This window comes from Aulonocara sp. 'chitande type north' Nkhata Bay, linkage group LG3, assembly GCF_057382095.1.
Source record: "Aulonocara sp. 'chitande type north' Nkhata Bay isolate Kocher_YH1m ecotype deep benthic linkage group LG3, A_spYH_male_GT1.1, whole genome shotgun sequence".
NCBI lineage: Eukaryota > Metazoa > Chordata > Actinopteri > Cichliformes > Cichlidae > Aulonocara > Aulonocara sp. 'chitande type north' Nkhata Bay.
In genome coordinates this window covers 41,913,407-41,930,143 of record NC_141346.1, presented here as the reverse complement: position 1 = coordinate 41,930,143, position 16,737 = coordinate 41,913,407, and the positions used below count along the sequence as shown (strand labels likewise).

Genomic DNA, 16,737 nt, shown 5'->3' with positions numbered 1-16,737 from the left:
TTTGCCTTATAGTCTGATTTGTCATAACTTCTCCGTTTTGTGGTAAGCTTTTCTTTGGCTGTCACTTCTTCACCCTGACCTGTCTTATTTGGCTCAGCAGAACTAAAATATATATACTGCTACTTTTACACACGGACTCACATAAGCTCAGCGATTCTCTGCGATCAACCTCTCACATGTTTAAGCTGCGGGAGATTTCACTTGTCATGTTTGCATAGTAAGCTAACGATTAATAAGACGATGTCAGAGGAATTGGTGCACAAATTATCATCACTCACAGATCAGTGCTGTCATTGCAAAGTGAAAGCAAAAAAACAAGCGCAAATTCAAACGCGATTTCAATATGTCACATATTGACAGTGGCTCACCGATGCCAATGACATAATTACCCAGCTACATTTCTGAAAGAATGCAAAAGCATTGACATATATTTTTCCTTCCTACAATAGCCCGACGGGCAGGGCAGAGATAGATTTTGGTAGCCCGACTGGAAAAATCGCTAGCCCCAGGACGTCGGGCTAGCGATTTTGCAAGCCCTGTATCTGATTGAGGAATCACTCATCTTTGGAAAAGAGAGTTTATTACAGAGAAATGTCTCTTTCCAAAATAAAAGCTATACTATCCGCTTCTTCTGGGCTATATTCTCAGCAGCATAAGGAGAATCCTGTGCTAACAGCTGTCTAAATGACTCGGCTAAAGTTAGTAGCATGCTTGTTGTTTTTGTCTTTGCACTAGGATGACGTCGGCGTAAATGTGCAGTCATATTCGTTGTGTTCCCACTAGTGCTTTCAGGTTAATCTCGTTGAAATGACCTTAACGCCACAACACGGCAAATCTCCGTTAACGAGCTACCGCCGATCGCCCCGTGCATGGGGCTAGACGGCCAACACGTTAACGAGCTAACTGCGCTAACACACTAGTTCACACCAATGTAATTAAGCATTGCATGGCACATCCAACATACTGTTTTACTTTAGTCCATGACTCGCTTACCTTCAGGGTCATACGTCACATGAAAACCAAAATAATTCCAAACGCCAGATCTGAATGAGAGTGGGGGAGGTCCATCTTGCAAGGAGAGCTTAACTTCTGTCTCGCTAGCTTGCCCTGCGCTCTTCCTCCTGACTATGCTGTCTGTGTTGAGCGCTCAGTGGATCTGCGCTCGACAGTGCAGCCTAGGCGGAGTAGTCGAACGCAGATTCACTGAGCGCTCAACACAGACAGCATCGTCAGAAGGAAAATTGATAAAATAAATTACAAATGTTGTATTGTTCGATACATATGCGTACCGAACCGAAAGCACTGTATCGAACGGTTCAATATCGATACGAATATCGTTGCACCCCTAATAGATATATATATATTCAAATAAAGCAGAGTGCACCCTTAAACATAAGCGACAATCTCAAAAAACAGATTTGTTCTGCTGGTGCACAAAAACATTTGAATGACAAGTGGCTGTAAAATGCACAGACATGGTCCAAATTTTCTAATTCCCAGTAATAAGCAGTATTAGGGAAAATAAGCAGATTTGCTTTTCATATAGAGCAGACGGGGCTGTTTTGAAGGAAAGGAACTGAATGCACTAATTAAAGGGAAGTGGAAGTTAGGATTGTGAAATTGAATTTGTGTGCTATAAGTAAAGGTTATTATCATCACCATCATATGCCAAGCCAATACCCACAATCTCATCCACAATCTTCTAAGTCAGATGCAAGAACACTGCAAAGAGTGGACGAATAATTAGGCAGCATCGAATCAAATCACAGCCTCTTCATCCCGCTATTATCTCGAACTCCGCGTGGCATATCTGCCAAGAGTTCCAGTGAGCCGTCGAGCTTCCCGTCAGCTTTGGAGTGACAGCACATTCAATACCACTAGAAATCATCTGGGCCATTTTCTGGCGCCTTTCTCGCTGCTCTCTATCAGCCTCATCTGAGGACAATGAGAGCAAAAATAAATAAGATACTAGAAGACCTCCTTTGTAAAACCAGCTGATCTTTACTCCACGTGTCATGACACAAACCGTGCGAGCTACAAGCCAAATGACGGCGAGCTCCGATGAGCGGGAAAGCCACGGCGACAGTACGCCCCCCTCTTCAATGACGATTCAAAGCCGTTCCACGCTGGACTTCTTGTTCTCTTGGCAGTCGCAGTGGGAGAAGATGCAGAGAACGATCAGATGACGGCATGTGTCCGTAGGACGGCCTACCGTCGCCTGAGTGAGATTCATTTACATTCAACCAGTTTTGTGTCCATATAGCGAGCGTTCGTTTGAACGTACAAGATGGTTGTGTCAGTTGCTTCGGAGGAGGAGGTGTGCCGTGTTTGAGTGCAACAGCATATTAAAGATGGTGCTCTGGCAACAAAAAGTAAAGCTAAGGGCTTTTATGAAACAACAGGCTTAGCGCTACTGTGACTTTATTTCCAATAAAGCAAGAAGCCCATTAAAACAAGAATGCCAATGTGAGAGCAAAATAAGTGCCAGGCAAATTTAAAAGACAGACACAATACAAGCAAGAAATGTCAGGAGAAGGCTGGGATTCCCCCTGTGCGCGACTCCCCGCCTGCTCTTCCTGCCAAAATAAAGAGTTTCACAGAAAAGTAGGGCAGGCTGCTCGCTATCTTCAGTTGTGTCATGAGCTGGATCCAAGCCCAAAATGTTTCAAGTAACGAATGAACTGTTTGGCTCAGAGTGCTCCAAATAAGAGAGAATGAAGAAAACCATGTGGTTTCTTGTCTTTTTTAACATTTGCACTCCAAAAACAAAGACAAAAATATCGCATTTCCTTTTGTTACTTAAACCAAGAAACAACCTGAAACCTCACTGAGATCAATGTGATAACACAGGTTTTGTGTTCTGTACAAGCAGCAACATCTGAGACTGAGCTACTGGGACAGCATGAAGATACATGTGCAGGAAGTAAGTGTGCAAACCTTCAGCCACCAAACTGGATCTGTGCTCTGGTGTTGGTGCCTTTTGGAAAGATTTTCACTGCCCTTTGACCTCTTCGTTAGGAACACTGGGTTGGACCCAAGTTTGCGCCTTCAGAGCTGTTTTGATTCTTTATGGTTCAACGAGGTGTTCCAAACGTCCCAGATTCCAGGTTCATGTTGACATGTGTTTCTTATCCTGATCGAAGCAGCGATCGGAAAGGATGGACATGGTTAGCAACGGTATTTAGGTGTTTAAATGATGCTCTGCTGATACTAAGGGGCCCAAAGGGTGCCAATAAATCCCCCCAACACACACACCATTACACCACAACACCTGTTGTTTACACCAAATTCTGATCCTAAAATTTGAATGTCGCAACACAAATCAAGACTCATCAGATCAAACAATGTCCTGTGAGCCCACCAAAGCTGAGGCCTTAGCGTCCTGTTTTTTAGCTGACAGCAGTCGCACTCGGAGCGGTCTTCTGCTTTAAGGTTCAATGTTTGTCCAGAGACGCGCTTCTGCATTTAGGTTACTCTTTCTTTCCTGTCAGTATGAAGCATTCTGGTCACTTTCAGACCTTTTTCTTTAAACCATAGAGATGGTCGTGAGGGACAATTTCAGCAGATCAGGAGTTTATGAAATACTCAGACTAACAACCATGCCACATTCTGATGCTCAGTTTGAACTGCAGCAGGTCGTCTTGACCATGTCTACATGTCGAAATGCACTGAGATGTTATGTGATTGGTTCATTAGGTATTTATTCCAATGAGCAGTTGAACAGGTGTACCTAATAAGGTGCCTAAAGTTTTTCCTTTTTCTCAGGAGAAAGTGTCCAGTGGGCTTGTACAGAACTAAAACAACACTCAAACCAACTGATGATCACGTTTTCCTTTTTAAAGTGATCTTGTTGGGGTCCCTTGAAGATTTTATAAATGTAACTCTATGTGTCTGACTGACATAAGCTGTGAGAATCTGTGAGAATTTGTTTTTCTCGTGCAGTGAGTCTATTTGCTTTAATAACTGGACAATCTAATTAAATCTGGAGGTTAAATTTGTATTTCAGCATTTGTATTTTCAAACATATTTTAAAAACTGGATAGCACTGCCTATTCTTGTATATCAGATTGAGTTTAAAGTAGCCTGGCTCTATTGTAGCAGCAAGTACAACAGAGTAGAATACAGTGGATGTGCTCTAATGAACTATAATAATAATAATAATAATAATTGATCTTAGAATGAATGGCCATTGGTCTTTGTAGTTAAGCTAGCTGATGGCTTTCTTCAGAGCCAAAAGAAACACAGATGTTCTTCCACTCTTCCAAACTCTATATTGAACTCACCTCTTGCTACAGCACCATACACGCTGCTCAGGCACATGGAGAAAGCCACAGAGTTCAGCAGTTATCCACATTGGGGACACTCAGGTGGGCAGTGACCATTTTGATCCAGCCATTTTTTTACGTTATGTAAGATCAACCTATTTCAGAATCAATGTTTAGGTGCAGCTTAGATCTTCCAGGAACCTGTGAACACTGAAATGCCCTGCAGGTCAACTCATCTGCCTACCTCAGATGACCTTCTGTGACTCACGGCACTGCAGTGATGTGTCGGAGAGGATGGAGGCACTGGGCTGAGCTATAGTAATACTGAGTGTGTGTGTGCGTGCATGTGTGTGTGAGAGAGAGAGGTAGAGAGAGGAGAGAACAGTCACTCTCCAAGTTGCTGACAAAGTCTCTGTCAGCTTGCATCCCAGTGATGTAGGGTGAATGGAGTAGCTGTGTGCATGCACGTGTGTGTGTGTGTGTGTGTAGAGATGGGGATTAAGATAAAACCATCTGATGCTTCCTATCAAAATTACAAAATCAGGTGTTCAGATGCCTACACAGACACAGACACTCACACCAATCCACCCGTCTGTCACTTCTGTCACCTACTTAGCTTACTGAAGTCAAACTGTAAATGAAGAAACAAATAAATTGCAAATATTGTCCGGGTGGCTTTAACACCCGTGTCTTAGCCGGAGAGCAGATACGCAATGGTGGATTACTGCCTGGAAGCTGACAACTTCCTTCTTGTGTGTGTGAGTGTGTCACTCCATATGCTAGTCTTTTGAGAGAAGTTACTTCTTAATACACTTTAGGTTGTGCAGAAAACACATGAAGCCAAAGTGGCAATAGCAAAGCACACAGTGGCCAAATGGCAGTGCCAACTCTGCCTCCCTCCCGCTTTCTCTACTCTGTTTTTTTTATCCTTGAAAGGGGTGGGGGTGGGGGGTGGGGGGGTGATGGTAAGGGGCTATATACTCTGACTAAGTGCACTTTATCTGATGAGCCAGCTGAGAGAGGCAGCAAAGATTTTGTGCACAGCTACAGTATGAATTAGCAAATCAATCACTCACACGGTCAATTAATCAATGAAACACACAGTCAACTGTTCGGGTATTTGCTGCATAAGCTTTTGCACAGCAGAGGGAAATATGGCTCTGAACAGAAGCAGATGATGAGAGAAAAAAACGTTTTTTTCTGACACTGAGAGCTGTGTTACATCTCACTATGTGCAAACTGGAGCCTATCAGCATGTAGTATGTGCCAATCGTCATGGTAATTTTGCAAGAAATTAGTTTTTCACCATCATTTTGACTTCACTAGAACAGAATGGTTAAAAAACTGTTCAAATCTGAACTGATTTGTGTATTCTTTATCCATGTCATACTGTTTCTTGGTGCAGTCACGTTCTCCTCTGATTCATCTACTGTCCATTTACTTCTTCTGACTGGCTGTCCTAAATAGATAGAATAAACCAGCCTTTAGAGCTTATACATGACGCCAATGCAGAAGTGCAAAAACAGCATATTTTCTAGGATCTACTTGAGACTGGCTCCAAAAGGACTCCTGTGTTACAGCATGAAAAAGCATGTTTGGGGCCTAAAATTAGTTTTGGCTTCCTGGAGTGGGGTGAAAAATTTTTTTTATAGCCCATCGATCCATTACTGAGTGACTGATAGGTCTTCTAACACAGGCAGCTGAGACTCATCCACGACTTGAATTGGACTTCTTCAATGTGATTATGCTGTTTGTTATATTTGGAGCACAATTAACGTATTATCTAACGAATGTTATGATGTTGCATCCACCCAACATGTTTGTGCTTTATGTGGGGGAGTGAAATTCTTGGATTTTTATTAGTTGCTTAGCACTAATCTGATATGTATCTCTGTGCATTGCACATATGCAGTTTATAAATCCAGTTTGATAACCCAGCTAAACAGCACCAGCTGATTAGGGCACTCAACTCTCTCATCCATGTACGGTAACTTGTGGCTTTAAAAAAAGCAATACTGCTAAAAGCGAAACTTTTAAATGCAGATTTCAAAGTACATGTATGATACGCTAGTATATAATATGAAATATGGTAAGTGAATCCAAATGCATAAGTGCCTTGAACCTGCCTTTTTTTAAATTCACTTAATTCACACCCCTGCAGTACCTTTGCAGCCCACCAGGGGCCCGGGCCCACACTTTGGGTTTCACTGGTCTGGGGAAACGGCCTGCTGACTCTGTGAACACTTCCTGCAGAGTTTATGATCCATTTTGTGAATTTGGGTCATTCTGAGTGTCAGAAAGGAGGGTTGTCCAGGATTTGCTCATTGGCTAATGATTTGATTAACAAGTCATTAGCGAATGAGTGGGTGGGTTCAAATTCAGATGCACCCCCTCACTTGTTACAATTTTGATATGCCAAGAAGAAAAAACTAATCTCATCTAATGAGGCTTCAAAAATATGACTTCATTAATGGCCTGGTGACAGCCTATCCGGTCGTTAAGTCTGACGTCACTAGCCGTGTCTGGGTCTAAACTCCGCTGCAGGTCCATATATCAAACGATCACTATGGCATTACTGAGAGTTGAAAAACTGTCTAAAGTCTTTCATCTTTAATAAAATGATCAGCGTTCTGCTCTACCAGGTGTAACAATTGAGTTTAACATCCAGACATCCATGAAAACGGAATTTATGACATTTAACGGAGTTAGAAGTTAGCAGGAAGTTAGCTCGCTAGCTTCTATCTAAATACAATATAGCATGTCCTGACTGCGGGGTTTTGGAAACAAATTAAAACGTACAGCTCTGTTATCACTTCCAGCATAAATGAAGACAGAAAACTAAACAGCAGTGACGTTTGTAGGGTTACTGAAGTTTGGCTAGCTGGTATATAATGATGTGCTACGTGACCGCTAGCGACACAGCTATGTTAGCATAATATAAACAAGCTAACTTTTTTTCCACTCGATAAAAGTTAACGTGAGTGTTGTCGGTGGTCAGGAACAAATGTAATCGCATGGCAGGATGCTGTAAAAGGACCAAACTTCAGCCAGGAGAACAACTGAGATAATCCATCCACAATACGAGGTTAGTCATTCATATACTGCTGCATGGGCTGGGCTGTAGTTACATCCTAAGGTTTTAAAAACTGAGCTTAAATAAATGATTAGCGGTAATAAAAGCCGAGGGAGGTCAACAGTGATCACTGACTGTTTTAGGAGCTTTTTGAGATTAAATAGAAGAAAATACATAACATTAAACATGTTAACAACACAAAAGCCATATTAAACGCAGACTACTTTAGGCCCGGAAGTAGGATTCGTCACGTCATCACTTAACGACCGGATAGTATGAGCAACAGGAGGGCGGAGCTTCTTTGCAACCTGTGTGTCTCTGTGTATTTAGGGTATTTACTTCCTTTGACATCAAACAGGCAACGAGTGAAGAAAACTGCCTCAAACTCAGCATCTAAAGCTGTCTGAAGGCTGAGCTTTGCACATGGGAGGTCTTCTTTAAATGAACACTGGAACAATATTTCAGTCCCACATGTTTTCCTGCTGCTTTAAGAAGCCCCTAAAATATATCCTAATTACTCCTGCATGAGTAATGCATTGTATAAAAAAAAAACTGCAGCACCCATTTGAAATTCATGAGCCTTTCTGTGGCATGATTTTTTTTTAAGATTTGCAGCTGAGTGGGAACAAATGCATTCAGGAGAGTAAGAAAATATATCCAGATGGACTAAAATAACAGTAGATGATCTGGATTTTGAGTTGAAGGTTAAGATAAAGAAATAAAAGGTCAAGAAATGTTCCCACCACTTGAAAAGCATTTGATTTTCTGAAGCTGTGAGGAGCAGCTTATCAGTGCAGTCAAGAGCTGGGTAGGTTTAATACCAGTATGCATCCTGACCCTCAGTACAAACACTCTGTGGCCAAAACTTGCTTAGAATAAGCGCGTCGGATGGATTTGCATAAACACTTCACACTGTCCAAGAAGCTACGCTTGAATCGGAGCAATCTTTCCACAAGCAAGAAGACATAATTTCCAGTATCATTGAAGAAAAGAGGTCTGGGATATCGTATTAGCGCTTACATCATGTTAACTGAATGGAGGAGAAGCAGTGGGAAACAAACACGAGCTACAGTATCCTCAACTATCCTCTTACATCCAGTAAAGCTGGGGAAGCAGAGCCGGAACAGTTTGCTGATACGTTCCCTTGAGGCGATCGTCAAGTTTTAGTTTAGTTTTTTTGTAACGGGGGGAAATCTGAGACCACTGGAGAGCGAAGGACAAGAAAAGAAAAAGGAAAAGGAAAAGGAAAAAAAAAAAAAGTCATGGCTCATTGTCATGCTTAATCTCCGGGTCAGTGACACCATCACCATGCCAACCCCTACCATCGCCATGGAGACCAGCTTTATTGCATCGACAGGTTAGAGAAAAGCCCCTCGTAGCCAGGTGTGTGTGTGTCTGTTTCACAGCCCCGCACTGGCACCTGTCTTGTGTTGAGTTGTGCATTTTGAGTGACGCTCGCTGCATGTGGCTGTTACTCATAAAGAAAGACTGACACATCCAATAACAAAGCTGGTTATATAACAGTCGAGCCTGTCTTATGAAGTGAGGCGACTCCAAATCTAGATGGTCGCACATTCTCGCCGTGCCTCTGGTGTTTCTCTCGCTAACACTTGCAGCGCTGTGAAAAACGTATTTGTCACACTGACATGTTTCAGATCATCAAACACATTGTAAATACAAAATGCAGTTTTTAAAATCATGTCTTCATTTTTTAAAAGAAAAAGAGATCCAAGCGTACCTGGCCATGTGTGGAAGTAACTGCCCGCCCTTGTTAAATCATGAATTAACTGTGATTAGCTGCATTTTTTTGACACACACAGGCCTGATTACAGCAAACCTGCTGAATCACCTCAACAAAGCCTGTGTGATGACGTGAAGCAGGCTGAAAGATCCCAAAAAGCAACATCACGCCACGATCTGAAGAAGCAGCTGAGAAACAAAGTCACTGACATCTATCAGTCTGTGTTATAAACAGGTGATGCTTGTGTGTGACAGGTGATGCAGCTTTTCTGACGTTACTTAAAGCTGATGGTGGGAGGGGCTAAGATGATAGAAAGGCAGGAAATGAGGAGGCATGTCATCCTAATTAAAAACAGCCTGCATGTGTGTGCTGCAGCTGGGACACCTGCACCTCATCATTGAAAGCTGTGATGCCAGACCGAAGCTCTCAGCCCACCTTCATTTTGCTTCTTAAATGGAAATCAAACTACTGTTATGAAAGAGAAGAATTCCTGCAGAAGGAAAGCTCACACTGCCGTAGTAGTTTCTCTTTGTTTTCTTTATTTGCTTTGCAAATTATTTTATATAAGCAACATCATTGTTAGTTTGCTGAATTTTGATGTGTTTTGTTTTGTGCGAGTGTTCTCCAGTTCTTTAATTTTCTTTTACTTTTCGCAAAAGTAGCTCAGGAACTCGCAAAACTTTAGCGAGATCTCACAGAAGTTCATCTTTATTTTTTTTTTCTCCAATGTCCCTTGCGGGGCTCCGTACTTTGGCGATAGTGGGATCCTTTTAACAGGAAGAAACCTCCAGCAGAGCCAGGCTCAGGGAGGTTGGTTGGGGTTGTTCTATTTGGTTAACAATTAACTTGTAACTCCCACGTCCAACCATTTCAGTATTACTGTAGGGTCTTCACCTTACAATGTAAAATACCTTGAGCCAATTATTCTTGTGTTTCACTACAGCACTAAAATTGAACTAAGCTGAAACTTGACTGCAGAACTCTGTAAGGTTGTGGCTTGATCTGCTGAAAACTTCACATATTGCCCAACCATGATCTATAACTTATATCATGCTCTTATTGGATGCTAGCAACAGAAACGTGTTAAACTTATGTAGCTCGAGAGAGGAACGGCTCGAGGCATCTGCACAGGAAACAATTCACTCATCCCTTTATTGCTGATGGTTCCCAGCTCTGATCGCCTTTACTGTGTTTACCAAGGTGTTACATGTCAATCAAAGGTCTCATCTGTAATCACTTCAACTTTGCCAAGAAGGTGAGAGGATTGTCTGATTATCGAATGCACACGAGCTTGCAGGTAACTTTAGAGAAGAGAGAAGTAAGAGAACAAACGTGGATCTTTACCTTATAGTATAAAGCACCTTGAGGCAACCGTTGCTGTGATTTGAATGTGAACATGTGGCCATCTCAGTAGCACAATATTGCAGTAGTTTAGTTAGTGCATGCAATGGTGTCGTGGTTACTGCATTCACTGGGCACAGATCAGTCAGGAATGGCTTTAAAGCTGCCAAACAAACCATGCAGCGCTACCCGCTGTGGCGACCCCTTGTGGCAAGAGAGAAAATGAACGTTTTTGTTTCAGTTATTAGAAGCGAGATATGTTAGACAAGGTGTCAAAGCTGTGAGTTAGAATCTGAGTACAGCACAGCATGGAAGCATATGTAGAGAGCCATGTACGTACCAAACAAAGTGTAAAAGGTTTCCTGTTGTTTCACAGATCCTCTGTAGCAGCAAGAAACACACCTACACTACACGTCAATCCTTTCCCTCTGTTCCCTCTGTAGTGTCTGCATGCAGGAAAAAAAGTAGCTTTTCATAGTTTATTCCTTCATCTCTTTCCTTTCTTCTGGCCATCCCTCCTCTCTGGTCGATGCACTGGGCTCTGTGACAGTCATTGTGGGCTGCATACCCGGCAGACCTGTCTGTCTTTGAAGTCTCCTCTTACTGCCACGTGTTTGTGTATGTGTGTTAGCTGGGGTGACACTTGGACAGCCCCTGAGAAGGTCTGAAGATAACTGTGTCTGGAAACCACGAGAGACTGCAGCTGAGTTTGCAAGGATGTAAAATACAAAAACAAATAAGATAAATAAACGTAAAGGATGCAAAATGAGAAAACTGAATCCTCACACAGCCTCACATCCTTAAAACCTACGACCTACCTTGTTGTTGAAACAACAAGACCTTAAATTCTGTTGACATGCTCCCCATCCTCACATATATATCTAGGTCTACCGCCCTGTAAAAATAAACGGGACTCCAGAGACAGCTCAGACAACCCAGAACTGTCATAAATGAGGATCCAAGTCCCAGATCAAAGGGCCCGCCGCCGCCACTTTGAGCTACCCAGTCCTGGAAACGGGGCCGCCATCCCGCCCGAACGGCCTGCGTGGCGATGACAGGGAGCCGCGCTGCAGGGAGCGCAGCAGCTGGCTTTGACAAGTCTGAATGGGACTTAATCCTGTGGAGGTGTTGCGGACTCCTCGGCATAAATACATTCACCACGGGGAGCGCAGGACTAGAATATTCTATTAAAGATTTAAGCAGCCAGATGGGGGAGGATGTGTGAATGCTTGTGTACGGGTGTGTGGAACAGTCTCGATCACCCAAAGTTAGAAAACACCCGAGGTGATTCTCAGTCTCCCTCAGGTCACTGTGCTCTGTTTGCAACGTCCTGTGAGGGTGTTTGTTTGTACGCTGGAAAGTAGGATAGAAGAAGAAAGGTGGATTGGAGACAGAACAAAGGGGTGTGTGTGTGTGTGTGTGTGTGTGTGTGTGTGTACCTGTGTCTACTTTCCCTGAGTGTGCAGTGTGGTGTTGCTCGGAGGTCAGTTGGGGTTAAATTGGTGAAATTGCAGCAGGGACAGAGAGCGGAGAGGCGACAGGAATGAATGAAATCAGTGCGGCGTGTTCAACACTACGACAAACACCGGGCAGCGGCACAAAGAGGAGGTTGTGCCACTTCCTTTTAAATCGCATGTGATCATTTAGGCCAGTTTAGCCTGCTTGGGCTGACGCTATATCACAGAAACATTGGGAAATGCTGCGACAGAGTGCCGGGAGAAAAGATGTCGCAAGAAGTGCACTTCCATAGAAATCTTTGAGCTTGCAAACTGTTGCATATCCACTCAAAACGCTTACAATGGTTATAGCACTCATGCTTCAAGGCTGATGTGCACTTAGTGGACTTTTGAGGAACTGCAACCCTTAACTGCAAAGGCTTCATTTTACAGCTCCAAACAAAAGCTTGACTCTGGTTTCTCACTTACTTACTCAGCTGGGCTGAGGTCGGTTTACGTTCAAGAAAACTGATGAGTTAGGAGTCTCGATGCCATATTAAGAACTATTAAATATACTGTATCCGTCCAGCGAATGAAATTTCCCCATGCGGCATTAGGTGTCTTGTTTTAATCAGCTGGAGGAAGTGCTCGAAATAAGTAGCCTCACTCCACTGGATACGAGGTACGATGAATCTGAGATGTAGTGAAATGTGTTTGTGACAGACGGCGATGACAACAGCTGAATTAGAATAGCAGTAGGCAGCAGTGCGTGGACGATAGGAGAAGAAGGAAATACAAAAGTCATTCCGAGGATGGGGATTATTCCCTCTAGAGACCAGCGCTCCTGCTACACCCATAATGCATTATGTCTCCCTGTGATCTCTCACCTCAATTTCAACCTCTAGAAATGGATCTGTTCCATTTGAATAATTCACCATCAATTTCTCTTCCTGTCGTTTTCCTCGGTGCAGTCCTGTCTCCATCCTTTCCTCCTTGGGCCTGTTTTTTTTTCCTTTTTATGTGCCCTAAAATTATCTAAAAAAAGATCACTGAACTGTCAAGCGTAAAGATGTATCACACCATTCTCTCTCCTTCCAGAGGTCTTCACATCTTTAAGCGCATCTTTAAGTTTGCATTGAGCTTCCAGCGCTAATACAATCGCCATTTGTAGGAAATACTGTCATATCATTCATGCTGACAGGCGACAGAGCATTTTTGTTACTTTGGTGAGGTAGTTTTATTTTTGTTACTGTTCGAATGCTATTCTCTGAAAGGAGGATGGCCCCTTTAACAACTGTACACGCTGAAAAACAGAAAAAAGGCGGCCCATGTATTGTCGTATTGTCCGCTGTCAAACAGAATAAACACACGTTGATTGCACACACACTCCACACAAAAGCTGCCCAAAAGGATTTCGAAGGTTCGTCAAAGTCTTTGTTTCAGCACAAAGACAGGTCTAAAAGTAAAATGCGATTTCACTCAAAGGAACGTGAGCCCAAAAACAGCCCAGTTTTAATCCCACATCAGAGGCAAGTAACGAAACGAATAACAGTCGCAGAAGGAAACGCTTTCTTTACAGAATTTTTTGTACTTATCGTGTAAACACAAAGTCAACAGATCATTAAAAAGGATAACCTACGCAGTGCACGATACTCACGACAAAGCACGGTCCAGCCGAGGTCTTCAGACATTCCTCCAGGAGTTTCATTCTGAGTCGCTGCAGCTCTGGACTGTCCCACTCCTCTGGATCGACCCCCCAGTACAGGTCCACCACCTGAACACGCAAACAAGCAATTCTCAGTTTTAATAAGAACAAAGACAAATTAGAGACATGCAGAATCATTATTGTTCTGGAAATTGTGCCTTGCAGCAGCTTAATACTTTATAATTCATTACCAGTTTAGGCAAAATATATTATTATTCCCATCTGCACTCATTTAAATTCGGTGCTACTTTTGGAGCTACAGTTACTGTAGCATGGCTCATGACTCAATAGCTTGTAGAACCACCTTCAGCAGCAATGATTTTATCAGTGTGTCACATGGTTGTGGAGGATTTTTAGCCCACTTTACAGCGCTGCTGCCTCAGTTCATTGAAGTTGCATTTCAGTCACGCTGAGGTCTGGACTTTGACAGCAGTTTGATTCTTTTCTTTTTCAGCCATTCTGTTGCAGATTTGCTGTTGTGCTTGGGCTCGTTGTCCTGTTGCATGACCCAGTTTCAGCTCTAGCTGTGGGACAGATGACCTCACATTTGACTCTAGAAAACACTGGTGTACAGAGGAGTATATGGTCAATTCAATGACTGCATAGTACCGAGTTCCTGTGGCTGCAGAACAAGCCCACTCCTCCACCACTGTGCTGACAGTTGGTATACCATGTTTATTCTGTAATGCTGTTCCTGGCTTTCGACAAATATGGCGCCGTGCATTACGGCCAAACGTCCTCACTTTAGTCTCGTCCGTTCTAAAGGACGTCGTTTCAGACGTCTTGTTGCTTGTTTAGATGCAAATGTGCAAACCTAAAATGTGCTGCCAAGTTCTTCTTGGGGTGTTTTCACACCTGCAGAGTTTAGTCAGTTTGAATCAAAGTCAGGTTTGATTTCCCTTTGTGAACACAGTAATTACACCTGGGTGTGGACCAAAACAATCACACAAAGACTCTGTAGAGGGGGTGGTAGTGGCCCGGTACCGAGCTCTAGAGCAGTCTGTTTATGGTGTGAATTTGATTTGAGCCAACTACCAGGTGTATGCTGAAAATTTAAGCTAAACACCTACCGTACACAGGTATGCTTCACTTTCTGGGATGCACCAGAGTACTATAGATGTGCAGAGTATACAAATCGTCAGTACGGGCCAGCAACTAACCATAAAATGAATGTAAATTCTCCCTGTATTCTGTCACCCACAAACAAAAGAAACTAAACCAAAGCTACAACTTTACAAACGCATCAACATCACGAGTTCGACCAATGTAAACCAACTACAGGTGTGAAGACCATCCGACTGCCAAAATGTATGCTTTAATAAAGGTGCTCACAATTACTGATGATCAGTTAAGTGTATTTCTTAATTCCTATGGAAGCAGTAAGGGTGTAGTTTTTATAGAAAACCTTTCAGAAGAGAGCAGGACACAACAGCAACACTTATGATGCCACATCAAACAGAGTGGGTTGCAAAGCAGCTTGCAGTGGTAAACGAGCCATCAGCTGAGGCGGGCTGGCATTAAGCTCAGTCATCATTATCTAACATCCTATAGCTTACTTAAACTAATCTCATAATCAGTCTCCATAAGAAAAGAATAAATAATTCACTGAAGCGTTCTCCTTTTCTTTTAAAAAAATAAAACTATGGATTTCGTGCTGTAGCTGGAGAATATTTGCAGATCCCAGAAAACTCTGTTTGGCAATAATTTAAAAACTTACAGAATGGCCAGTTTCTGTGGACACACTGAAGCATAATAAGCTTAGCCGTATAAAACAGAGGAAATCATTTAACCAAAGTAGTAATGTATTCACGGAAAATTAAGGAAAACTGATGCCAAGTTTTGTCATTTCACAAAAGGGACCACGTATAATTAAACAAAGCAAAACGTCTCAAAAGGGGATCAGCGGGCTTAAAGTCTGCAAATCAGTTGAAGCAAAGCCAGTACTTTCTTTAAACACACACATACACACACCTGCTTGCTGTCAATGAAACCCACTACACCAGTCACACACACACTCATCCTCCCTCAACACATTTGTCACAAGTTTTGGCAGTTGAGACAAATCCAACTATAAACACGCCGCAGGGAGGATTTCTCAGTAGATGAGGGAAGGCTGAGGGAACGCCTGTAAAGATGTGAGTGTGTGTCTCCACCACGATGCTGCTGGTTCAGGGCTCACCAACTACCATCTTCCTGAAATCAGCCCGCTGGATTGGGCCTGACTTGTGAAGGCTCAAGAATAATGGATGGATGGATGGCTACACATGATGGCCTTTTACTACTTGGAGCTCACGTTTCAGCAGCCTTATTGTATGAGCATCATCCCATGATTCATCCCTCTTCTGCTGCTCGTAACTAGCTGTTTTTCCAGACTGACTGCATGCTTGCTGAGCGTAAGAGGCAAAAAGGAGGTTTTTCAGAGGGTTGAGATGAAGCCAAAGTGATACAGCATCGCTGCTGTCTTCCTTCATGCTCTGCTGCTCACCACACTTGCTAGTTCAAATGAGTTTAGCCTGGCACAATGACTGACACATCCGCAGCTTGGCAGAGAACAGCAGTGACTGGCAGGCCTATATAACTGGACAGCAAAGAAATTGAGAGTGTCTGGGAGATATTCGCTTCTCCCATTATTGGTAAGAGCAGCAGGAGGGCTGGAACTACGCCTCAGCTCATCTGCTTGATTGTTGTGCACCTGTGAGCAGCTGTATTACTGTGAAAGGCGACAGCTGTCAACAGCATATTTATTTCTTCCACAGCCTCAGGCAGGCAAATATTATCATTGGAAAACAAGCCAGTTGCTCTAACCACTCAAGTTTAAGATGCTATAACCAGAGAATATCTTCTTTTTTTGTTTTAGCTAGATGGTAAATAAACAGACTGTACATGAAAGACGGAAACTGCTTCCCATGTTGAAGCTAGTAGCCTTGAATATGCTTTCTATGTAATGGCCAGCAGGGGGCACATCTTCTGGTTAAAAAGAGAAACGTTTGCAAAGAAGTCTATAAACTCCAATGCTCTATTTTGTAAGTGATGGTCTTATTTAAATTAACAGACATAATAAAGGGGGTTTAAAAGTTAGCTAGTTTCCCCCTATGATTGTGCAGTGTTTGTTTAATTTGTAAGAGCTGCAAGAGTAACATCCCAGGGAAACCGAGTTAACGATAAAAACCCTGAAA

The 16,737-nt window shown here is 42.8% G+C and overlaps 1 protein-coding gene across 4 annotated transcripts in view; it reads right to left on the bottom strand.

Annotated features, from left to right (window-relative positions):
* nwd2 (NACHT and WD repeat domain containing 2) overlaps nt 1–16,737 on the bottom strand; it is a 57,949-nt gene that overhangs the window by 18,991 nt on the left and 22,221 nt on the right. For all 4 annotated transcript variants that reach the window (XM_086281284.1, XM_086281276.1, XM_086281270.1 and 1 more), the window contains exon 4: nt 13,514–13,630. In XM_086281284.1, coding sequence (XP_086137410.1) covers nt 13,514–13,630 — 117 coding nt within the window. The remainder of the gene's footprint in view (nt 1–13,513; nt 13,631–16,737) is intronic.